Source organism: Mixophyes fleayi, chromosome 7, assembly GCF_038048845.1.
Source record: "Mixophyes fleayi isolate aMixFle1 chromosome 7, aMixFle1.hap1, whole genome shotgun sequence".
NCBI lineage: Eukaryota > Metazoa > Chordata > Amphibia > Anura > Limnodynastidae > Mixophyes > Mixophyes fleayi.
Genome location: NC_134408.1, coordinates 118,743,356 through 118,771,064, shown reverse-complemented (window position 1 = coordinate 118,771,064; position 27,709 = coordinate 118,743,356). Strand labels below are relative to the sequence as shown.

At 39.3% G+C, this 27,709-nt stretch overlaps 1 protein-coding gene across 1 annotated transcript in view; it reads right to left on the bottom strand.

Annotated features, from left to right (window-relative positions):
- Window positions 1-1,298: 1,298 nt before the first annotated feature.
- Window positions 1,299-27,709, bottom strand: part of CWC22 (CWC22 spliceosome associated protein) — a 65,812-nt gene continuing 39,401 nt past the window's right edge. Inside the window, exons 14-19 of the mRNA XM_075180506.1 lie at window positions 13,560-13,637; window positions 11,087-11,239; window positions 9,777-9,904; window positions 8,488-8,589; window positions 8,235-8,407; window positions 1,299-1,838 (exon numbers count right to left, since the gene is read on the bottom strand). Of these exons, the coding sequence (XP_075036607.1) occupies window positions 1,636-1,838; window positions 8,235-8,407; window positions 8,488-8,589; window positions 9,777-9,904; window positions 11,087-11,239; window positions 13,560-13,637 (837 nt within the window). The 3' untranslated portion in view covers window positions 1,299-1,635. The remainder of the gene's footprint in view (window positions 1,839-8,234; window positions 8,408-8,487; window positions 8,590-9,776; window positions 9,905-11,086; window positions 11,240-13,559; window positions 13,638-27,709) is intronic.

The window sequence follows — 27,709 nt, the reverse complement described above, 5'->3', positions numbered from 1 at the left end:
GGGTCTGCGCTCTTAAAAGGAGGGTGTGTCTGTAGAACTGTTGGGAGAGGATTTTTGAAGGGACCTTGGATTCTGTTTGTGACCAGTGTTGTAGTATAGACTGGATATAGTTAGGATTTCATTTTCAGGTGAGCAGGTTTTTATTTTATGTATTGTTTGACTGCCTACAGACCACAAAGCATGGTGAACTTTTGTTTTGAAGCCAGTAAAAGCCAGCCAGACTGGGTTTAAAACTATACATAAGTGGACTATCAGACTGTGGAAGCTGCTAAAAATCTGCTGAGTCCACCTGTATCGGAGCTAACCCCCCAATATAATACATAAATTAAAATGTAAAAAATAATTACATATATATTTGTAAGTAAGGAGGATCTGACAAAGGGCATATATTTTCAGTGTGGTATGCAACATATAAAACACCTGTTCAATTATCAGGGATTAATTATGACAACAGAGAAGACTAAACCTAAAAAACACAATTTACAAGTGGGCAGCACGATCAGCCCATCGAGTAACAGGGTTCGAATACATTAGGCTAAGCTAATGATACTCTTATTTGTACTACAGTGAACCACCTGTGATCTACGTTCTAGACTAGAATTCTTAATCAAGGTGTTGGGACCAAAAACATGGTGATTTAACAATAAATTGTTTGGCTTAATTCTCTTTGCAAGCCTATTTTGTATAAGCAATTAACATACAAATAAAGTGTTAATAAATACTAAACTAAGATATATATATATATATATATATACATATACATATACATATATATATATATATATAGTTGGACAAACCCAGGTCTCTGCTCCCCACTACCAACCGAGATAGCACTCTCTTCAATGTACTTGCCAGGAATATTTACAGTTCATTACAGACAAGAGGAAGGAGCAGCAGGAGGACATTTGGGGGATCACAAGCCAGTAATCATTTAACCAGTATAACATGGAGGGTAATTATATGCTGGCCATTATTAGGCATGAAGTTAGGTTCTCGTTCAATGTACATCTCCACACACCTAAACAAATTGCATGGGTTTCAATTGTCCATTACAAAATTGCATTAATTTATCCAATCGCTAATGTTCTGTCAGATATTGTGTTATTAAAAGCTACAATGAACAAACTTTTATATAAAAGCAGAGGAACCAACATAAAAAAATAAAATAAACACAAAACGAAAAGAAACAATAGGCCACAGAAATTCAGAGCCATCAGTTGGGTCCTCATAGAGAGGTAGATACCCCTGTTCTAAACCTAACATTTAATATTCAGATGTTCAAAAAGACCAAACCAAAGTAATATAAAACAACAGTTTTAATAGACTGGAAAAGTAAGGTTTAGAAACATTAAAACACATGTTTCATAGCTGCTAAAATACAGCTTTTGTTTGGTTTTACTGTCCATTAATGTTGTTCAAATGGCAAAACTCCTGTCCTGTTTAGACACGCTCCTGCCACATGTCCATATGCTGTATATTGATTTTCGGCACCAGGTGTACATGTCTACCTAGACTTTTGGGAAAAGATATAATGTGACAACCGCTTGTTAAAAAAATGCTAATTTTCCACTTATGCCACTTTGCTCTGCATGAAGTGTTTCGATAAAAAGTAGTAGAGAAGTAAACAAAAAAAGATCATCTACGGGAGCCTTTGGAGTTTCTGTCTGGTTTGCTCGATTGTCTCTCATCATGGTTGTCTTTACGGAGTTTCTTTTCTTTGTGCCGCACTTCTTTTCTGGAACCTGATTTGTGTGTTCTCTCTTTGCTTTTCTCCTGCCTTGACGTCTTTTCTTTACTTCTCTCTTTTCTTGACGTCTTGTTTCTCCTCCTTGATGTGTCTGATTGTAATGTAAAAGGATACATGGATTAGCTATGCGACATATTAAATGATGCACATTAAAAACAAGATAACAGGTGTCTTAGGTAAAGCATAAACTATTACAAAAAGGTCATGTTTATAGGACAACTAAACCCAAAAACTGAAGTTTATACAACTGCCACATGAAGATGGAGTATTCATCACAAATGTAGAACACAAATCCCACATAAGGCCAGGACAAGCAGCTGATGACTTATAATCAATAAGGTGGTTATAGGAACCATGTTAATGTCAGGAATAACACCGTAAGCAAACTACGGGTATTTTCATATATTGTTTATATGCAAATCCCCCCACCCAAGAGTTTACAACGTATAGAATCTCTAATGCTTTAAAATCCACAGCTCCTACTGAAGTTTTAGAAGTTTCACATTTTACATCAGCGACATATTACAGGGAGTAGCAGAGACAATTAAGCAGTTTAACAAAATCTAGAACTTGCATAAGCGATGTCGTCTTCTGCACTTTTCACCAACACAACCTCACTCGAAATTAGTCTGAATGTTTTTTGTTTAACTTAATCACCTTCATCAATTAAAAACTGTAATATAGTAATACAATTTAGAAAGTGTTCCCATTATTGGCTCGAAACAGGACACAATGATCAGCTCTGTTACGTAAAAATCCGAAGAAGAAAGTACTCTCAAAGAAATAGGAGTTAATTGATTGCTTTAGGCACGATTACAACTATGTTTACTACCTTCTTTTCTTGTTTTTGTTTTTTTTAATTCTAAAACTCTTACAAGGATTATGTATTCAAAGCTGCCTATAACCATCTCCTTAAAAAATATGAGATTTCAGGACCTTAATGGCCAATTAATAGACTAATGTGGCAAAATACAGCCTCCTGCCATTAGAATTTTGCACTGGTAAAATTTACAGCTGTCCATGTGCCTACATTGCAGTTTCTAAAGTCCAGACACAGGTGACTATGACACAAACACAGCTATAACTACATCACGTACAAATATGAACACATAACTCCTATTCTATGTATCATCATTTACTAGATACACTCTCTGTAAATGTCCAGGGAGATGAGAACTGCTACTAAAAGCAGGCCAGCACCAAGTGTCCCATGACCTGGCATATACTCTTTCCCCCACTGTTGCCTTTCCTGTTGAGGATGATTTTCCATTGGAGTAACACGCAATCACCTTAGACAACATTGCTCCTGAAACATTAGTAAGTTCAGCCATCGTGGTCCCTGGAGCTCCTGCCAAATGTGGCTCAACTCTTTCAATGTCACTGCAGTCTCCTCTTGTAGCCATAATTATAGCCAACCAGGGCAGTCCAGTAGATTTATACATGCCAGACCATGCTAGCATGTTATCTGCTCAATTACCACAAGTGTGGAAGCACTTTCTTTCAATACGTTTGGTGTCCCTCATACACCTGTATTTGTGTATTTATGTGCATTGAGTTATTCTGCTTACAGCACAGATAGTGAATTGGGCAGGGGCACAGGAAACATGCAGAGAGAAGTATAAATCTCACGGCCACTATTTCCAGAGTCGACTTATGCTTCAGCCTCCCAATGGATATAAATCAATGAATTTCATTGTTCTACTAGGATCATCTAAAATGAAATGCTGTCAAATTATTTATTGAAAAATGGCCACGATGGGGCAATATTCTACAGCTCCAATTCATATAAAAATGCATGGTACAGTAGATATACTAAAGCCTGTATGTGAAGCCTGTAAATATTCAACATGGAAATGATTTCTTTCAAGCTGAAGGATGTGTGCTGTACAGGAGAGGGGTCATGGTAAGCGATAATCAACCTCTTCTACAAGACAATTTCCACAATGCAGACGTTTTATAATTATACCCCTCCCCCCCCCTTATTCCACTGCAGTATAATCATTATAAAAGCTTGTGTCTACTACCACACTGGTGTTATAAATCAAATTAATCCCAGATCAGCAAGATCCCCCTAAATACAGACATTCATGCTGTTTTATCATCTGCTCTCTAAACAATCAGTATAAAAGCCATGGTGATCTCTGAATTAGAGGAAGCACTTTTACTTTAATATCTGTATGCAGCAAAATAAATAAAATACCATTTTTAGCCTACACCGATGGAAAAATGCACACGCCAGCATTTCTGACACTGTCTGTAAAAACTACAGGAGCTTAGATATGTCTTACAGTACAGAGAAATTCAACATTCGGAGTCTAATGAACACTTACATTGTTTGTTTTTACAAAGTAGATTTGGAAACTAAAAGCTGAGACAGAGTAAGGATTTCTCAGAAAATGCAACCTACTTAGAACTAAAACTGGTTTCCACTTTATCATTTTTCATAAAAGCCTCATAAAATAAGGTTATTCAGAACAGAAGACGACTTTACTAACATTTTCGGCAAGTGCTGGGGCACAGAGGTAAACATACTTGTTTTCACACTGGTCCTGGGGTTGGTTTTAGGACAACACTATCTTCGAGAACTAAGATACACAATAACACTACAAAACCTGAAAGTCTTAAACCCAGCTCTGGTCCGTAAGAGGGTTATACAATGAAAGCCACACACTCACCTCTGATCTTAAAGTACACAAAATAACTCAATATGCCACTCAATATTAGATGGTGGCCTCTACTGTGTATTGTAGGTGTACTTTTATAGACACACCGACAGAAAAGCTGGAGCGTATGGGAGGTGGGGAAATCATATACCAGATATCTAAAAAAAAAAATCCTAATGTTTATGAAATACGTTGACCAGTAGAATATCAATAAATCAGGTGATGTAAGCAGTCTACGCCCTACATTTCCAATAATCATCACCATTTATTTATATAGCGCCACTGATTCTGCAGCGCTGTACAGAGAACATATTCACAACAGTCCCTGCCCCATTGGTGCTTACAGTCTAAATTCCCTAACACACACACAGACAGAGAGAAACTAGGGTCAATTTTGATAGCGGGCAATTTACCTACCACTATGGGTTTTTTTTTGGGAGTGTGGGAGGAAACCGGAGCACCCGGAGGAAACCCACGCAAACACGGGGAGAACATACAAACTACACACAGATAAGGCCATGGTTGGGAATTGAACTCATGACCCCAGCGCTGGGAGGCAGAAGTGCTAAGCTCTTAGCCACCGTGCTATGGTGAACAAATTGATTTAAAATGATTTGCTCAATCTAATTTTTCCCCTGCAGAATGATTGTTCTTTTTTAAAACTTTTAGGATGCTTTAAATAACAATCTATCTGGTTTTAAAAACAAACAATACCGCCTGACCGTTTCATCACGGCATAGTCAGGTAAACAATGACATCTCCATAAAACACTGTGCAGCGATGTTGTGGGGAGAATATAAGATTCCAGGTCCTGACATTTTAATTTAATGCGTACATTTCCAACAAGAACATTACTTGAGCAACTCATTATTTCACTGAGCTTAATGAGCTGAAACTGAACTCCAGGGAAAGTTATTACTGCATGGACCTAATAGAGAAGTCAAAAAAGCAGAAATAAACATTGCTACTTAAGGAAAATTGTTCTTGTTATTTTACTTTTATATATTAAAGAGAAGCAGCAGTCTAAAATATATTCCAAAATGTTAGAAAGGCTGAGAACGTACACTGGTGCACACACATTCTTACAGCAACATCACCAAAAATGGGAATTACTTAATGCAAACAGAAAAAAAAACTTCTTTCAAACACATCCGTCAATGTTGAATCAGGTTTCCATCCTAGACCTTAAGTAAACTGACTCTCATGCTGTATGTGACACCAGCCCAACAACCGCCCCTCCCCCAAACAACAAAACATTGGTGGCTTCGCCTCCTCTATCTTCTCTCCTCTACGTGACATTCAATTCAATACTTACATTTAACATTTACTATAGTTCACTAGCAAGCCCCCCTGGCCTATGGTTGAACAAAGTAATATATTTTGCAAAGAGTGTATGCATGCCCTTTGCTTCCACAGCTGGGGATCTGTCTGCTAACCACACCTTGCCATTTCTTTTAATGATTTTTTTAAATAATAGGCCACTGCATAACACAGTTACCATTGTGAATAGGTAATAGTGCTATGCTCAAGAAATATGTTCAACCAAGAAATTTGAAAGCTTCATATTACTCCTACTCCCTTTTGAATCTTGATTTAGCATTTCACAAATGAACACATACTTAATAGGAAGCGATTGCCCCAAACACAAGTTTGTTTGAACAGATTCTTAAACAGACTCCCCTGAAACATTTTGAAAGATAGCTAATGGAAGTGCCCCGTTAATTAAGTACATGCAGGCAGACAAGCACAACATGCCATTAACATAACCCAATTAAAAAAAGGACTTCACCATCAGCACACACTCGTATCTTTAATTTCTTGCTTATTTTCCAGTATAGACATTGGTTTCCGAAAATGTTGGTGTGTTACGAATAAGCATGTCAATTATTTGGTACTTGGCTGTAAGAATAGCCACACACTGATGGAAATAACAAGACTGATCGGTAACACCAACCACGCTTGCTGAGCAGGTATAAATTGTTGTCAGTAATTAGCTGGCTGCCAGTTCACATAAAATTCACTAACATAAAATAGCAAATAACCCCAATAGTACAGACAAGTAAACCCAGTATTGTTCCGTCCTGTCCTGGTATTCTTGTCTGCTTGTGCACATAACACCAAAGGCTTAAATAACAGGTTTTTTTCTTTTTTAGATCCAGGGTAGTGACCACGTAACTGAAGAACATGCAAAATAGGGCGACCTGGTTTGAGACATAGCACAAATTACAACACAAGTCACTTTACTTCACTTTGCCTTTGGCATGAAATCAAGGTGAATGTAAAAGGACACCGGTATCGCAGATAAAATAAAACATTACACTAGTTAGGCTCTGGTGTGATCATTTCAAAGAGGTGTCTAAAGTCTGGCTCATTCCTTACTTTAAAACGCCTACTGAAACAAGCACAGAGATAAACAAATCACTAGCGGTTCCACAGATAACATATAAGTGACCCCTCCTAAACTTTACCCCCCCCCAATAATTGAACTTAACAATCATAGAGAATTAACTCCACTTTCCCCTTTCCGTGTTTGTCAAAAGTGCCTTATTTACACCCGAAGCCAAAGCTCAGCTACTTACTAAATATGACATATTTCTGAGACCATCCATAGATAAACCAAGAGAGGGGAGGACACATGACACTGTCAGCATACGTGATGAGTCGAATGCTGTTCAAAGAGAAACTCTTTCTCCAGCAGGGCTTCTCACTACACTCAATACTACTTAATATTCAATAACATTTTATTTTTAATGATCCTTTGAAATGATTTTGTAAAAATCTGATACGACAGCCCTTTCATTTAAGGCCAATATTGGATTTGGCTTTGTTCCTGTGACGAAGATAAAAAAAAAAAGGAATATTTTAGCCTTGTAAATTTTGAGGGAATGGAAATGTACAAACTCTAGGTATTTCTCTAGGATGATATATACATATTTATCTATTAAAAGATGGAAGCAAACATATATCATGAACCATAACATACAAGTTCGGAACATAACTTGGCATGTAGTGACGTTACATAGATTATTATTTGGAGGACCCAGATACTCTGGCTCATCAACTGTGTAATGACAGTATAATTTGCCTTCGCTTCTTTTATTCTTTAGACCAGACATCTGCAAAGTACCATCTCTTGCACGCTATGCTGGATTAAATTCATATTTTTGGTTTCTCTTTTATGCATCATTATTTCTTCCTCATATTTAATTTCGAATGTAATTTACTGTAAGCTGAAGATATTTGGCATTTATAGACTTGTGCACTTCTGCTATTCTGTATGCAGGGTGATATTCTCTTCATCTGATATTGCTGTATAGCTTTTAGTAAATTCAAACAATATAGCTTATCTTGCCGACTGCAATGGACAATAATCTTACAAATTGAATATATAAAGTTGTATTTTGTATCCCCATGTAGAATTACTATAAGTGTGTGTGTCTTGGGTGAATATGTTTTGCATCCAAAATGTTAAAAGGAGTTGTCCACTTTTGGAGATTTACAATTATATTACAGTCAATGCAGAAATTCATAAGATAAAAGCTAATAGAATAGTACATGTGCAATTAAAGTGATCCACTTCTGACACCCCCTCTTTAACCTATCCTGGTCCAGTCATAATAAAGCGCTATGGATGGACTGAGCGAGTTAAAAGCCGCGGCGGGAGATTCAGGGAACGAATGTGTGTTTGGGGTTGGAGGTGAACAGGATGGCACAATATTGCCATTCACACTAAAGTTAACACCACTAATCTAAGCTGACTTACTGATTTCAATGCTATATACACGGTAAAGGATGAAAAAAAATTATTATGGCATAGCAAGTACCTGAGTCATTGCTGGAGCTGGATGAATCACTGTCGCTAGATGAGCTGGAGCTACTGCTGGAGGCTGAGGAAGATTCAGAAGAGGACTCTGAAGATGAAGAGTCCGATTCCACGTTTTGCTTCTGGGTCATGATCATTTTTGGTGCATTCTTCAAATGCTCCCGTAGTTCATCCCTGCGAACAAGAGTAAAGAGACACTTAATAAAAGGATAAATGGGTAATAGTTATAAGGTGACACTCAAACGTGATCTTACGTTAATCCTCCCAGGCCAATTGAAGTGAAAAAGTTGATAGCAAAGCGAGTGTTTTTTGGGTTGTCCATTGGTAATAACCCTTGAAAGAAAGGTTGAAGGGTCCTGAATAAATGACAAGAATCAATAGTCATTAATACCAGCAATTGTGTATTTCCAGTCATATATCTTATGGTTACAAATGATTCATTAATTTAAAGCAGTGCAAAAAAATATATATGCTTTTAGGATACAGCCACGAACATTTTATCACACTACATCTAACCTGCTTACATGTAAAAGTTGGTTTTAACTAATGAAGTATCTCCCTTACATTAGTCAGAATAAAACAAGTTTTGACAGAACTCCAATCTACTATATTGTGAACAATTAACACAGATGAATAAGATCACCAAGAGAAAGGGAACTCCACTGAGTGATGAGTTCTGCAAGTAAACGTACTAGCACTGTCATAGATACAAGGTACAATACAACAAGAAGAATATTTTATACATTTATCTCCATAATTGCATTCGATTGTATTTGACATCCCTATATGTAAATTAAAATTTTGTTTCAACACATGGCATGCCTAACATACAAGATGTTAGCTGAAATACAACGATCACAGACAAATTATGTCTCTTTACACATTTGTTGACAAGCAGATTTACATATTTTGCTCTGGAAAGGTTATTTAGTGATTACTTATTACAAATTGTTAAAGTTTATGAATATATATTAAAGTAGCAGAATAGTTTTAATTCACTCTCCCATAATTATATCACAATGCACTAAAAATCTTAATACAAATAAGTAAATGATACAAAGTAAAAAAACAAAACAAACCTATAATACATCAAATCTCCTAAACGTTGAACCCAAATGGTAACTTATTAAAAAGAAAGACAATCAGAATTTTTCTTAAAGTACCAAGTGGTGTATTTACCAAACCTTTTAAAATGGAAAAGTGAAGGTGTTGCCCATAGCAACCAATCAGCTTCTAGCTCTCATTTTCTACAATGTACGAGATAAACGCTAGTAGAATAATTGGCTACAATAGGCAAAACCTCAACTTTTGCTTTTAAGATACTGCAGGTAGTCTCTTTGAGCTTAAAATGGCTGATAACAAAATAACATGCCAGTAGGGTATGAAATCTAAATTCAGTGGCCAAATATTATATAGGTCATAATTTATATATTTGTCAATGCTATAAGAGGTCTTCATATTGGACCAACCTGTATTTTAGGTAGAGTGACCTTTTAATAAATAATGTTCTGTAGGGGAACGCAGAATCACTAGTAATACTTACATATCCTTAAGTCTGGCATTAAGCTTTGGAAGTCCCATGTATTCACAGAGTTCCTGGAAGAATATTTTCACAAATATTCTACTAGATGAAGTTGTCGTTTCTTCACTAAGATTTATGCACTCAAGAACCTAGACCACAAATATTTGTAAAATTAACTTTTTTAGACTGTGATAAGACATTTCCTTGCAAAATAGACAAAAATACAAACAGTATGCTCTCAGCCAGTGGCGGAACTACCATTAGTGGATCCCATGGAGATACTGGGGCCCGCTGCACAGTAATATAAATATTGAGTACAGAAGGGGAACAAGCGAGCTGTGGGCCCTGGCTCCCTCCTCCTTGCTTCCCTGCACTTGGTCCCACAACTTGCTAGTTTCACCTCTGCTCTCAGCAAGTGCTGCGAGTGAGTGTCAAGCCAATGGAGTAACCATCCTGAAGTTTCAGGTAACACACTTTCATCTACTGTGTATGAACAGTAATCTGCAATTACTATTCTGACCTTTAAATCAAATAAACTGTACAACTTAACAAAAAGTATGCTTGATATTTTTGAACAAATCTTTTAGTCAGAGCTACATGATTTGGTTTTCAATTAAACATTGGCATCACCCAGATGTGTGCAGACCTGGTTATAAGGCCAAGTGACTGGACTGCAAGGACCTCGCACATTGTGGTTTGCCGATAACCACACATCGATGCAATCATTGGCTCTTCCAGTCAGGATTTTCTCTAAACCACACATGGTGAAATGTTTGGTTTTCAACCAAATTGGCCATACTGGTTCAAATTTATGTATTAGTCGGAGCACTCAAAGAGTACATAATATGTATTTTCAGAATTTGTAGCTGTAAAACTAGCAAAGCCATAACCTTATGATGTAGGAAACACAGACAGGGATTAATTTATTGGCAAAATAAAAGTGTTTGCACTTTAAGGGCTTGTACACATGGGCACTGAAAACCTGTTAAAATTGTAGCCAAATCTCTGTCCTTGCTTTAAAACAGAGCATTATAAGTATATTATCATAGCATCATGTACTATATACTCTATAAACGCTCTCGTAGAACTCCATTATCTTATATCAAGAGTTAATGCTGGTAAACGCTGGAGGAATTTTGAAATTAAAGCAGAGTGAATGCTTGTCAGAAAGTGCATGTGTGTATAGGCCCATTTGCAGTCACTAGTCTTATTTTAACATGTGTTTAATGTGTAATATTAATTCCTGAGTACATAATCCTGTGAAGGATGAAAACTTTCACTTAGACATGTCGTAAAGAAAAAAGAAATTTCAAGCCCACATGGACACTTACACTCCAAGGAATTGAGTCTGTGTACAGGAGATGGGCAAACATCTTTGCAACATTTCTTAATTTGTTTGTTTCCAGTCGGTGGATGGTATCATATTGCTCTTTGAAAATACATTCAAAAGCCTCCATGTATTCTTTCCTTAGTAAACAGAAACGCTAAAGATAGAGGTAGAGTGGACACAATTACATGCCGAATAAATACAACAATGAAATATTTTTAAGCTGGAGATTTAGTTTAGTTTTTAAATCTGTAGTACAAAGGGCAATCATTTAGTTTACAACAAGCTAAGTTTCAAAAACACATCACCACTCAATAATAACAATAAGCCATATATTATTTTAATATGTACATCGTTTTTGTCTATTACACTTGTGTTTTATAGTGCATTAATGAAAAAAATACACAAAACAGCAGTAGGAAAGTTACCCAGGAAACACATTCAAAGTGTTAAGAGCAACATTGTTTCCACCAACATAAGTGGGCTATTTATGTTGTTGTTCAGTAGAATAGAAGTAAATTATATCACATTTGTATACTTTATTATTACTACGATTGTTGATTAGCAACGCACCACAGTGATTTGCAGCATCATGCACTGGGGAAAATACAAAATATATAGAACAGGGTAGGGAGGGCCCTGTTCACGAGAGCGCTTACAATCTAGTAAGAAAAAGACAGCGCTGAGGGAGGAGTAACTGAGACTCAGAGTGGAGATTAGAGCAGTAGTGATGGAGTACCAGAGTCTGTGGTACAGGTAGGCTTCAATAAAGGAGAAGTGTTTTCTGAGAGTGTTGGTGGACAGTCTGATTGGACATGGAGGGCAGAGTCATGAGAAAAGTCTCATTGGCATACATAAAAGCAATGATATTTTCTAAGCTCATAAGGTTTCCTCCAATAAATACATTCTCAAACATACTAGTTAGGCTGACAGTCTAATGGTAATATAACCAAGAACCAGATTTGCCAATATCTATAATATAAATGCCTAGTGGCGTGTGTTAGTCTGTCTGTGTGTGTGGAAAAAATAAAACCAAGCTGCAGCGCCACCTGCTGGGCGGAGTTATACACTGACCTACTAAATTCTTCGGTGTGTGTGGGAAAAAAACTCAGAAAGGGCTGAAATTTGGTATACTAAGATGTTTTTAATTTGTTAATTGTTAAAAGTGTTTATAAAGATTTAAAAAAAATATATATATATTTCTTGAAGGAGAAGTGACAGTTGGGAGTGGTTGGTGGTTGCCAGGGGTGACAGTGGGGAGTGGTTGGTGGTTGCCGGGGGTGACAGAGCGAGAGGAGTGTGATACTCAGGACCACTGAGAGAGATCCCTGTGTCTGAATAGACATCTGGATAGATGTGGCGATGAAAATGAAGGATGAGGTGATGGAGAAGAATGATGAGGTGGTGACATGTGGACAAAACCACGTTAAAAAAGGGCGCTTGCGTCGGGAAGTAACGCTCTTTACCCGGGGGGGGCCTGGGCTAGGCCCAAATGCATGACAAGAACCTTTTTAACACCTTAAGTAGCTTGATTTGACTAGAATGCATGAGTATCATGCACGGGTTAACTTGTGTTCACATATAATCTCAACATTTTCCTCTAAGCAAATGAAAACAAAAACTACCAAAAAACAAACATGGTTACTCTAAGAACTATATATATATATCTATCATATACGCTCTCCTCTGGTCGCAGCATGACAGCTGTGATGTATAGAGAAAGCCGGCTACAGACAAAACATACTGTGTGAGTGTATAATTATGTAGGTGCTATACAGTTCACAAATAGTATGCAGCTAGCTTCCTGAACACAGAGGATCACTATTTTATTAGCCAATTGTGCTTATTACATAAGGCCTAATGTATGGGACCTTATGTAATAAACATAAAAAAGCCCACATGTAGACTATGGTGAGCTGTTCTCTTTAAATTATTGGGAGCTGAGAATGAGGAAGCCCCTTATGTCCCACTAATTATGTGAGTAAGCAGCTCATTCCGAGCTATTCATCATCATCATCACTACTATTGGGGTCAATTCCCTTTATGCACAGCTCTAACTTCTGATTGGTCCACATTAATCAGAAGCAGTTGCTTTAAGATTTCATATTCTATTTGTCAGCTCAGTTGTAATCACATCCTATAAAGCATCTATTTACAGATTACGTCTGTAATTATTGCGGTTCACCACAACACTTCCTCAGAACATCGCAGTTGCGCACTTTTACCGTTACTATGGTGAAAATCTCAGCTCAGTTTATTTTTTTAGCATTACTTCCATGATGCTCTTTGTTTTTGGCTATCAAGGCTCATCTTACATAGTTTATAGAATGCTCCATCTCTACTTTTCTGACAAAACTTACAAATACAGTTCACAATTATTGAAGTCTACTTTTCAACTGTTCTCTTTATTGATGATCTGCAAACACTCATATGAGCTCAGGTAAAAGGGGGAAAAAAAAATGGAACAATTAACTTACCCCTGCAAGCAAGCCAAAGAACTTCTCATACGTTCTCTGCTGAGCACAGCAATCCAGGATCATGTTGCAAAGTTCTTTCTGTTTAAAAATAAAATTTAAATATTCAGTAAGCAGATTTTCTTTCCACAGCTGCAGAACAATAGACTGTAAGCTAAATGTGCAGAGAGGCATTTCCCATTTGTTTTACTTCTTAAGTAACTGTAATGAATACAATAAAATATGATTGCGCTAGGGGTTTGTGCAAAGTAGCAGTATATGGATTACTATGCGTTCCAAGATTTTTAATATTCTACATGACATATTTGGAGAGCATTCAACATTAATAAATGTGTTAATCACAGCATATGTTCTTAAAGGAACAATCAGATTAAAAAATGGACAACAAAAACGTTGCAGAAACATATAGGCCAAAAGTAAATATTGAGCACAGTAATCTGTAAAGTCCTGGAGGTCTACTTCAGCACCAGGGTCAGCTACCAGAGCTTGTCAGTGTGGTTGGCAGAGGATCATACAGGCTGATTTTAATATTTCCAGCATGCCCGATAAATATTACATTCATTTTGATTGGATGATCCTGGAGTACGCCGATTGTTTTGGAGCCAGAGACGTGCCAAGATCCGGACAAAGTTGGTGTATGAGAGACAAACATTAGGATAGATTCAGATACTGTTAGATACAGAAGGTTATTCAGTATCTACATGGTCCATGTGATGAACAAATGGAATATAGTAGCCAAATGATTAAATCTAGGAGCCACTTTAAGCATTCAAAAAGTCAAAGAAAATGTGCACCCTTTGGACCAGGGGTGGGCAAACCTGTCCTCAAGGGCCATATCCAGTTCATGTTTTTAGGATTTCTTTAATCATGTACAGCTGAGTTAATCTATTTGGCTGGGTCAGTAATTATCCCACCTGTTTCTACAGACAGAAATCCTAAAAACATGAACTGGATATGGCCCTTGAGGACAGGTTTGCCCACCCCTGCTTTGGACCCTTTCAAATTGATTCCAAAAAGGAAGCAGACAGCTGTACATTTGGGGCAACCTAGCTCCTGATATATGTCCTGGCTTGATTTGGGTCTCAAAGACCTATTAAATACTATAACCAAGAAACCCCTACACTTTACTGCAAGAAAAATAAACAAAACAAAATGGTGTTGAGGGCCAGGAGAAGAAGGTTGTATTAAGATACAGGTTGAGAATTCCCTAACTCTACAAAGCAAACAGAGAACATGGCTACCACACACAGAGTTTAACCAGAGACCTACTGCTTGCTTCTCGTCAATGCATAAATAAATGTAGAAAGAAAACACTGAAGTACATTATGGGCTGCTACAATCAAATCTGCATATGTATAAAGTCACACTGTGCGCTAAATCTTTGTATCTTGGTATTACTTAAAAATGATACATTTTGATGCAATAAAATACCATCATGGCCAGAAAACATTATGTAAAACATTAAGTAACGTGTCAAGTATTTTCTTCTACTTTAATCAGAAACACTTTTAAAGCATTACAATTGCTGGATATACAGCTGCCAGGCTCCTGTAATCTAGATCTAATCAATTCTACCTTTAGGGCTTGTACAAGTAGGGTCTAGCCAGTGTTTGAGCTGCTGTACACAGACAGGACACAGAAGCAGGGGTCATTCAACCCACAGTCTCATTGTGTGCCGTCATGTTCACTAATATTTCCGCACATAATTCTCAGCATAGTGACCAATAATCCTTATATCAAGATCTGCCTCTTCTCTGGTCACTTTGTGCCAACTTACGACCAGAATAAAACTTTAAAACGCCCATCATGTGTGCTCTTTAAAGACAAACTATAGATCATGATACTAAGCAGAGACAATACGGTTGGAAAGTATATAAAATAGACCTCTTCATTTTAGCCAATCTATAAATGGAGACCCCCAGTTTGCTAGTCAGGTGACAAATAGAAAACATTAGGCCATATCTAATGCAATAATTAGTACTTACCACGAAGCTCTAGGCCCTGGCAGACATTTTTTTTAAAATAGTGACCTTGACACCCAGGAGTTATTGAATCCTGATGATATGCTTAAGATTTTTATCCCATCAAATAAAAATGCATTGCATATGGCTGACTGTAGAAGTACCTAGCTCTCATTTAAGTTCTCAAAGACTAGTCGTTAATGTTTATCCACATAGCATATCCCTTCAACGTAGGCTATACTGATTAACTCCAGAAACTATTACTTAGGTTTATGAATTGTATTAGCTGTGATTTTATGTAAAAATCATTTGCAGTTTAGGTACTATAAATAAATGCTACTTTTCTATCATACACTAGCTATCAGAACAGGGTGGGTTTTATATTCTAAATACCAAGAATGGTCTCAACTTCTGTAATGGTCAAGTTGACTTGGCTGGATAATGGTCTATTAGTCATAATAGCAGTGCAGTGTATTTCTAAAAGCACAGATTACATATATATTATAACTTACTGTAGTAAAGTATTATTACTAATACAAGCCACATTCCTTTTATATAACCCGCTATTTGAATAAACCAAATCCCTTTGCGCGATGCACTATGCAAGCTGCATTAAATCAGTTCATTATTCTAGCCCTCTCCTAGATTTTGAAAAACTGTCTAAATTAAATAGCTAATATTACTTGCAACTATGTTAGGTAAGGTATTCCATTTCATGTTTACAGTAGTGTGGCAGGTGTTTTATGGCTGCAAAGAACACTTTCAATATCTCTGACAATTTCTTAATTTTTTTAATATATCCAAATAAAATGCAGATAAATTTCAAAAAGTCAGTCTGCAAATAGATTTGAATTGGCATAAAACTACACAAGTATTTTTTAGTCTTCTCCACAGATATGGACTTTTTTATACTCAAGTCAATTGTTTTTTGCTGACCAATCTTCCATACATGCTAATATAGGAAAAACACATGTGCTTTGAACGATGTACAAGTCATAAGTGTCACTCAAGCATATCAAAGCGGAGTTACTAAAGGCAGTAAATAGACTTCCATGAAGCTCACACATTAACAAATAATTATGCCCTGAGAATTTACCAAGCATTTCTGTTGTGTTTTAATAATGTACTTCCTTTTCACTGCTTCACTGTTTTTTACTAGATTGCAAAAAATGTAATGGATAGGACACTGGGGAAATCGCACAATAAAGCAATGATTTATATTTAATTGATTACAAAGCAATAATAATATTCAACTAAATGTTCATTGTGAGATTTGCTCTGAACACAGAACCCTAGGTTAAGTACCCGCTGATGGATACAAGTTCCTCTACTGGGTTTAGAGGCTAAGCAGATGTAGGTACAATGTGGCACACTTTCTGCATGTGACCATTCTCTCACACCTACAGAGAGTATATTGATGACAAATGCGGTGGTGGTATTTATAAAACACATTATAAACACAGAAACACAGCACTCCACGCATAAGTGAATTTAAATTACTTGTATGGCAGAGTCGCAGGTCACCTCAATGTGCACAGGTTTGGGATGGGGGGGGGGGGACTTTGCAGTGTCTAATAATAACTATCATGAACAATAAACTGCTCAATTAAATTCATTTAAATTCATGATTACACTGAAACTGGTGCCCTGGAAATATGCATTCTTTTTGCCTTTATTGTTCGCAGAAGGTTTGTTCCGCCTTGTTAGTCAGTCTGTATTGCGGACAGATATTAGTGTTCTTGATATTGATTGTAGCTAGGCCCAATGCCCTTCACTTATGCTCCATTTTCTTATGTTCATGTTATTCATTTAACCCCGAAAAATTCAATAAAGCTGATGGCAAAAGCAGAATCCACAGTTTAAGGCTAGTGCCAAACTTAAATTTGTAAGCAAATTATGCTGTGGCCTTATGCATTTAAAAAAATAAAATAAAAAAAATACTATGCTCAAATTCTACTAATGCAGAACTATTTCAAAACATAAAACGCAGCCTGCAGGGTATTCTTATATTATAAAAAGCCAATGGATTGTGTCTTGTACAATGCTAGCAAACATGGTTTGAGGGTAATGAAGTCTGCAGCAGTAGCACAACAAATTCATTCTCAATCTAAATGTGCAAAAAGTCCTTATTCCTTGTGGTTTTTAGTAGGGATGTGCACCGGCGACTTTTGAGGTCTCGTGTTTTGTGTTTTGGATCCGGATTTTCGTTATTTTTGAGGTTCGGATTTGTCTCGCAAAACACTTGACGAAAGGTCTCGGTTCGGATTTAAGGTATTGGATTCGGATTTTTTTTGAAAAAAACATAAAAAGTTTAAAAATCAAGTTTTTGGGCTTATTTTCACTCCTAGGCTATTATTAACCTCAATAACATTCAATAACAAGCATTTCCACTAATTTACAGTGTATTCTGAACACCTCACAATATAGTTATTAGTCCAAAACGTTGCAACAAGGTATCTTTCTGGACTGCGTAGAGGAGTGGGTCACCACAATATATATTAAAAACCCTGAACTTTTATGATTCGCACCAATAATTGTACCTGGACTGCGTAGAGGAGTGGGTCACCACAATATATTAAAAACCCTGAACTTTTATGAATCGCACCAATAAATGTACCTGGACTGCGTAGAGGAGTGGGTCACCACAATATCTTAAAAACCCTGAACTTTTATGAATCGCACCAATAAATGTACCTGGACTGCGTAGAGGAGTGGGTCACCACAATATATTAAAAACCCTGAACTTTTATGAATCGCACCAATAAATGTACCTGGACTGCGTAGAGGAGTGGGCACTGGGCACCACAATAAAATATATAAAAAACCTTCAACAGGTCTGCATTACACTACACATACGGCTGCTCCTCCATCCTCTCCATCATATACATGTTGGAGTTTTAGCGTGTGACAACCTCTTGTTTTTGATAATGTCAGTGCATTTTGAATATTTTTCAATTTGCCCCACACCACTGAATGTACTTTATCTATGATACGCATCTATCTATCTTGACTGCGTAGTGTGGTGGCCCCGGTACACAATTTGGTACCGGGGCCACAATAAAATAAATACACCCTCCACGTGTCAGAATTCCACCAAACAAGTATCTGGACTGCGTAGTGGGGTGGCCCCGGTACCCAACTTGATACCGGGGCCACAATAAAATAAATACACCCTCCACGTGTCAGAATTCCACCAAACAAGTATCTGGACTGCGTAGTGGGGTGGCCCCGGTACCCAACTTGATACCGGGGCCACAATACCTCCTCCAAACATGCTACAGACAATTCGTCATTGACAGACCCCAGACAGACAGGGTCGTAGTGTTATTGTTTGACTTTGTAAACCCAAAAAAATGTCCCTGTTGCACTTGCACATAGTCGTGCAATGAAGACTGACTTTTTCATTTAAAGGCACGATCTTTCAAGTGTAGTGTTTGTAAGTCTAAGTCATATTATACTTTTGGTAAAATTGGTTTTTTTTGTTCCTCTTTATGGTAATTAATTAGTAATAGAATTAAAGTAGGAAATAGAATTAAATAGAATTAAAGTAGGAAATAGAGTGGTATAGAGTTGTAGTGTGGTATAGATAGAGTGGTCCACACAATATAATAATAAAACCCTCAACTGGTCTGAATTCCACCAAACAAGTATCTTGACTGCGTAGTGTGGTGGCCCCGGTACACAATTTGGTACCGAGGCCACAATATAATTTAAAAACCCTCCACGTGTCGGAATTCCACCAAACAAGTATCTGGACTGCATAGTGGGGTGGCCCCGGTACCCAATTTGATACCGGGGCCACATTACCTCCTCCAATTTCCAAGTGTAGTGTTTATAACATCTTAACACTACACTAATTCTAGCACGTCAAAACCTCTTGTTTTAAATAATGACAGGGCATTTAACTTTTGATTTAATTTATTGAATTTGTTGGCATTTTCTTTTACTTTTTGAACATGGCAAACGACTGTTGAATGGTCACATAATGCCAAAAAAAAAGGTGCAAGATGGAATTGTCCTTGGGCCCTCCCACCCACCCTTATGTTGTTGAAATAGGACATGCACACTTTAACAAACCAATCATTTCAGCGACAGGGCCTACCAAACAACTGTGGCTGAAATGATTGGTTTGTTTGGGCCCCCACACCAATAAAACAATTCATCTCTCCCTGTACAAACTAAACAGGCTCTACTGAGGAAAGATGTCGTCCTTATCCTCAACCTCTGATTCCTCTCCCCCTACAGTGTGTACTTCCTCCTCCTCACACATTATCAATTCGTCCCCGCTGGACTCCACAACCACAGTCCCTCTGTACTGTCTGGAGGGCAGTGCTGTACTTCATTGAGGAATTGATTATTCATTTTTATAAACATCATTTTTTCAACGTTGTGAGGAAGCAACCTCCTTCGCCGCTCACTGACCAGGTTCCCCGCTGCACTAAAAACTCTTTCCGAGTACACACTGGAGGGGGGACAACTCAGTTAAAAAATAGAGCCAGTTTGTACAGGGGCTTCCAAACTGCCTTTTGGAGTTCTACCACGTCACTACCTCTAGTTAATTTAGATTGCAAGGCTTGTAAATATAAATACTTTGAAGATAAAAAAAAAGCAGGCTGCACAGACTGTGGAGCTAGAAAGTGAAATTAAATGGACCACGTTACTTTGGTGGCTATCTATGCCCCCCCCCCCCCCCGCCCTACACTTGTAGTTGAATATAAATAAAGCAGCCTGCATAGACTGTAGAACTAGCAATTCAAATATACAAAGAAATGGACAAAGGCAGTTTGGTATCTGTCTGCATCAGATCCCCTCTCCACTAGGAGTAAAACAGAAAACTTTTCAGCCGTTATATAATCTAGAATATAAATAGAAATTGAGAAATGCAATTTGGTATCTGTCTGCATCATAATCATCAACATCCTCCTCAGCGCCAGCTACATCAATATCCTCCTCCCAGTGCACAACATTCACACCTTCATTAGCCAAATCTGTAACTGGACTGTGGGTGATCCTTCCAGCATATGCAGAGGGCGTGCTGCAAATGCTGGATGGAGTCACCTCTTCCCGTACAGTGATGGGAAGGTCAGGGTTCACAACCAACAACACCCTTGGACTCGCCTTGGGGATTTGTGATGTCATCTGTTTAGAAGGCAGAGTTCTTTGCTGTTTTGTTGTTGTTGCTGACAGCATAACTCTCTTAAATTTTTTGTAGGGGGGGGGAGGAGGGCTTTGATCCTTGGGTGAAGTTGGACCACTAGTCATGAACACGGGACAGGGCCTAAGCCGTTCCTTGCCACTACTTGTCGTAATTGGCATATTGCCAACTTTACGTTTCTCCTCAGATGATTTTAAGTTTCTTTTTTTGCTGTTTTTTGAGAACTTGGGCTTTTTGGATTTTACATGCCCTGTACTAGGAGATTGGGCATCGTGCTTGCCAGACGACGTTGATGGCATTTCATCGTCTATGTCATGACTAGTGGCAGCAGTTTCAGCATTAGGAGGAAGTGGGTCTTGATCTTTCCCTACTTTATCCTCCAAATTTTTGCTCTCCATTATATGTAGCACAAGATACTGCAGAATGTGTGAACTTGGTAATATTGCAGTACCAATGGACTTATAATGCTGGATTGGTTTTGCAAATTTGGTTATAATTATTATATATATTTTTTTTTTTTTAATTTTTTATTTTTTTTTACTTTTTTTTTATTTTTTACAAACTTGGGAATAATGGGGAAATAACTATGCCCTTAGAAGCACAGAGCACAGGACACAGCACCACTGGACTGAACAGGACACGGCACAGGACCCAGCAGCACTACGGAACTCAGCAGGACAGAGCACAGGACACAGCACCACTGGACTGATACTGCAGAATGTGTAAACTTTGTAATATTGCAGTACCACTGGACTTTTACTGCTGAATGTGTGAACTTGGTAATATTGCAGTACCAATGGACTTATAATGCTGGATTGGTTTTGCAAATTTGGTTATAATTATTATATTTTTTTTTTTTTTTAATTTTTTATTTTTTTTTACTTTTTTTTTATTTTTTACAAACTTGGGAATAATGGGGAAATAACTATGCCCTTAGAAGCACAGAGCACAGGACACAGCACCACTGGACTGAACAGGACACGGCACAGGACCCAGCAGCACTACGGAACTCAGCAGGACAGAGCACAGGACACAGCACCACTGGACTGATACTGCTGAATGTGTGAACTTGGTAATATTGCAGTACCAATGGGCTTATACTGCAGGATTGGTTGTGAAAATTTTGTGGTAATTAAAAAATATTAAAGTAGTTTTTGGTATTTTATAAAAAAAATTTTTTTTTATTTTTTTAAACACAGGGGAATATTGGGGAAATAACTATGCCCTTAGAAGCACAGAGCACAGGACACAGCACCACTGGACTGAACAGGACACAGCACAGGACCCAGCAGCACCACTGACCTCAGAAGGACAGAGCACAGGACCCAGCAGCACCACTGACCTCAGAAGGACAGAGCACAGGACCCAGCAGCACCACTGACCTCAGAAGGACAGAGCACAGGACCCAGCAGCACCACTGACCTCAGAAGGACAGAGCACAGGACCCAGCAGCACCACTGACCTCAGAAGGACAGAGCACAGGACCCAGCAGCACCACTGACCTCAGAAGGACAGAGCACAGGACCCAGCAGCACCACTGACCTCAGAAGGACAGAGCACAGGACCCAGCAGCACCACTGACCTCAGAAGGACAGAGCACAGGACCCAGCAGCACCACTGACCTCAGAAGGACAGAGCACAGGACCCAGCAGCACCACTGACCTCAGAAGGACAGAGCACAGCACACAGCAGCACCACTGACCTCAGAAGGACAGAGCACAGCACACAGCAGCACCACTGACCTCAGAAGGACAGAGCACAGCACACAGCAGCACCACTGACCTCAGAAGGACAGAGCACAGCACACAGCAGCACCACTGACCTCAGAAGGACAGAGCACAGCACACAGCAGCACCACTGACCTCAGAAGGACAGAGCACAGCACACAGCAGCACCACTGACCTCAGAAGGACAGAGCACAGCACACAGCAGCACCACTGACCTCAGAAGGACAGAGCACAGCACACAGCAGCACCACTGACCTCAGAAGGACAGAGCACAGCACACAGCAGCACCACTGACCTCAGAAGGACAGAGCACAGCACACAGCAGCACCACTGACCTCAGAAGGACAGAGCACAGCACACAGCAGCACCACTGACCTCAGAAGGACAGAGCACAGCACACAGCAGCACCACTGACCTCAGAAGGACAGAGCACAGCACACAGCAGCACCACTGACCTCAGAAGGACAGAGCACAGCACACAGCAGCACCACTGACCTCAGAAGGACAGAGCACAGCACACAGCAGCACCACTGACCTCAGAAGGACAGAGCACAGCACACAGCAGCACCACTGACCTCAGAAGGACAGAGCACAGCACACAGCAGCACCACTGACCTCAGAAGGACAGAGCACAGCACACAGCAGCACCACTGACCTCAGAAGGACAGAGCACAGCACACAGCAGCACCACTGACCTCAGAAGGACAGAGCACAGCACACAGCAGCACCACTGACCTCAGAAGGACAGAGCACAGCACACAGCAGCACCACTGACCTCAGAAGGACAGAGCACAGCACACAGCAGCACCACTGACCTCAGAAGGACAGAGCACAGCACACAGCAGCACCACTGACCTCAGAAGGACAGAGCACAGCACACAGCAGCACCACTGACCTCAGAAGGACAGAGCACAGCACACAGCAGCACCACTGACCTCAGAAGGACAGAGCACAGCACACAGCAGCACCACTGACCTCAGAAGGACAGAGCACAGCACACAGCAGCACCACTGACCTCAGAAGGACAGAGCACAGCACACAGCAGCACCACTGACCTCAGAAGGACAGAGCACAGCACACAGCAGCACCACTGACCTCAGAAGGACAGAGCACAGCACACAGCAGCACCACTGACCTCAGAAGGACAGAGCACAGCACACAGCAGCACCACTGACCTCAGAAGGACAGAGCACAGCACACAGCAGCACCACTGACCTCAGAAGGACAGAGCACAGCACACAGCAGCACCACTGACCTCAGAAGGACAGAGCACAGCACACAGCAGCACCACTGACCTCAGAAGGACAGAGCACAGCACACAGCAGCACCACTGACCTCAGAAGGACAGAGCACAGCACACAGCAGCACCACTGGACTGATACTGCAGAGCACAGCACAGCACAGCACAGCACAGCACAGCACAGCACAGCACAGCACAGCACAGCACAGCACAGCACAGCACAGCACAGCACAGCACAGCACAGCCCTAAACAGCACAGAACTAAACAGCACAGAACTAAACAGCACAGAACTAAACAGCACAGAACTAAACAGCACAGAACTAAACAGCACAGAACTAAACAGCACAGAACTAAACAGCACAGAACTAAACAGCACAGAGGACCACCTAACACACCCTCCCTCTACCCTGATCAATGCCCGAGTGAAGATGGCGGCGACTAGCGGGGAATTTATAGGATCCGAGTATCGCGAGATCCGACAACGGGATTATGAGTCAGAGCCTCAGTTTCACTTTTGAATTTGGCGCCAATACCCGGATCTGTCTCGGATCCGACTCGGATCCGCAACGTTCGGGTGGGCTCGGATTTCAGAAATCCGAGCGCGCTCATCCCTAGTTTTTAGTAATTAAGTATTCTGACATTTTAATTAAATATGCCTAATTGTACAGGGAATTTGGGAAGTGACACATGGAAACTGCACTATAAAGATCTTTGTGCAAACTGTATACTAAATACATAAAAGTACAAATATGATTTTAAATCGTGAAGCCAAACAAGCAAATCATAACCAAATGACCAGATGATTAATGAAAAGCTGACAGGGCCACAAAATGAAGTGCAACTGACTGGAGACATGCGATGTACCTCCAAATTGTGTGTGTTGGCTACAGAGCTCCACAACTGCCAGCCAGTGAACTGCATATGAGCCTACACGGTGTGCCAGGGTTCTCCAGACTGTTGGTTTTATTTTCCACTCCCACTTATGGGTTGTGTTCTTGAAAATGTTGACTCTATAGAGATAGGCAACGTGTGGCTCTACAAGTCCAAGCTTTAGTTTCACAATAGCCTTTGGCTGGCAGGCTATGCTGCTAAGGGCTAACTACCTCTGTTATGTGTAAAACGCTGTAGTAATAATTATAAGAAAAAAAGAACAAAAAAACAAAACATGAAAGGGTTAAACAACAAAATTCTGGATATGGTGATAACTTTTTAGAGCTTAAAGAAAATGTAAATGCAAATGTTTCTCAATGCACCTGGGAGATATGTAATCACAGACATGTGCTTCCTTGCTGTACAGACGCTGCTATGCCCGTCAGCAAGTTACTTAGTATCCATCTCTGACACACAGGCATGTCATTTCTCTATCTAAAAATACAAAAATTCCAGATACACTTTGAAATACAAAAGGTTACATGAGTAAACAGGAGTAAAATGTTACAACAAGAGTAAAGTGTTTTGAATCTTGTTAAAAGCTATAAAATAACAGAGGTATAACAATGACATATAGTGAACGTATGTTAAGACACACGTGTCATGTATATATTTAAGTGTTAACTTCTTTTATTTGCAAATATCATAGATATAGAAGGGCATAATAATGTCCTCCTAGTGCAATGAAGGAAAACAGGTGGCCCTAGGGCCGCACTGCAGCGCTCCGAGTCTATAACTGCGGCCCCTAAATCATCTCTGCTTTATGCCCCGTCAGCTCCAGCTCTTAGTCTTTGCTTTATGATCCGCTGACCTTAACCTGCAGCCCCAGGCACTTATTCTGTGGGTAAGGGTAAGGTGCGGCTATTTTGAAGGTTAGAGGCTATCAGGTTGCACATCACTGTCCTACAGTATAGGAGGAAGTAGTAATGTTGTATTTAACATTTGCCAAATGAATGGAGTTTACAGCAGCAATGATACCTTGACTCCTTCCAGCTCAAGTTCCCATCACCTCATACCTTTAATAAGATGGGAAAAGACCACTGGACTCCACAAGGAGAGATACAATACAGGATTTGGTAAACATACTTTGAAGGTCTGATTTCTGATCGCAAGTATAAACATATTGGTTATCTTGACAAGGAGGCAGATTCGTACACAATCATTGGGTGATGTGTAGTTTTCTGTTATCTCTCCTTTATATCTTGCAACTTGTTACAGGCTTAGAAATATGCAATATTAATAGGTATACTGTATAAGCACTATACATATCCCAGCGATAAGAAATTAATTTACGCAGCAATTTATCATTTTAGTTCATCAGATACAGCGCCTCCGGTAAGTGACTGTCCTGGCAAACACATACCTGCCCAGTGTAATCTGTCGCCACTTGCTTTACGCAGCAGCGTAAGACTTCCTTATCTTGTCTACTGCGCATGTAAAGGAATGACATCTCCACACAGAGTAGAGTGTCATACTGCTCGGGTGTATACAGTGCTAGACTGACAGACAGAGAATCTGTGAATATAGCAGACAAATGTCTGTCACATACAGTCAGGTGCTGGCATTTCTGGGTCCCATGTGCTGACTCTGCTAAAAGTCAACTCTACTATCTGATTAGTGACTGTAAATGTGAACAGGAAGGAGGAGAGGAGTGTGCAGTCTGACAGGGAGGGAACACTCTACACTGTGCACATTTACACCGAGGTAAGAGCTGTGATCGCCACCCTCAGATGGTGTTAGCAACAAAGGACAAACTGTATAGCATGGTAAACTGCCCCATTTGTACCAGTATTGATTGTTACTTTAGTGAACGCCCCAAACATCCCAGATCTCTGTCACTACACGGTTCATGCATTGGTCCAATACTTAAATTTGCCTTAACCCTGCGGAAATGGACGCTTTTGCAGGATTTAAGCCTAGGAAATGTTTGATAAATAGGCACCTAAAGCTAAAGACTTTATGCTGTGTTCTTCCTGCTGTAAACAAAATCTTACGTAGAGAGTAATTACTTTCTGAAGTCTTTCCTGGACAGCTTTGTGCTAGACTGTGTTAATGTGTAAAAATGTCTTCAGCGATGGCAGCATAATTCAGGGAGTGTGGTCTGTCTGGCGGATATTTCACTCAATTTTACAGGTTACAAAAGATTAAAATGGAGAAACTGATTAACACCTTGCAGACCACATACAAGTCCCATCTACTGAGTGCATGCAACAACAGCAGCAACAATAATGATAATTCTAATAAATCATTTTTAGATCACAAACCTGAAGCCCATAAGTGACCACTCCATAAGCATCTGGACAGCACTGGCTTCCTATATACATAGATCACACTATGGTATGGTAACTATATATAAACACCAAGTAATTTATAAAACACTGGAAATGCTTTTCTTGACTCTCCCATGTATTGACTACAGGACACCCCCCGAAAAGGACTGCACAATATTATCAACTGGAATGACAAGAAAACCCTTTTATCCCAAAGTACAAATCAAACTAGTAATGGTCCTTCAGAAAAATAATGTTCAATAGAATCTATTTCTTTCACACAAGCAGCAGAAATAAACCCCTTGATTGGTGATCATACAGAAACCATTACAATTATGAGGCCATCTGTGCCTTGTAGGAAATAAATTGGAATCTTTTCACTAGACAGATGCCCATAAAAAAAAAAATTAAATACACCAGATTCAACTTTGCTTACGGTCACTAAAAATTCAGTTGGCTTTATTTACCTTTTAGGTACCTTATTCTCTTTCTATTTCGAAATAAAATAAAACACACCGACTGTACACCAAGCGTGAGATGCTATACTACAAATATATATAGAATATAAAACAGTTAACAGGCAATAATAAATTTCAATTGGCAAGTACTTAGCAACCAATTGTGGTCATTGGTTTCATGGTTAATAGCCAGTGACTGGCAATCTGATACACTAACTGGGCAACACAAGATGTTTTCTAACCTTCAAAAGGGCCGCACGTTACCCTTAATCTCAGAAACTAGAAGTTAAAACAATACATTTACTGAAAGCTAGACATCTATAGTAATCTATCACACTATTAAATTAATACTCTGAATAATAATTTAATAGAATAATCTATTGAAGACCCGTAAAAGAAAAAAAAAAACTT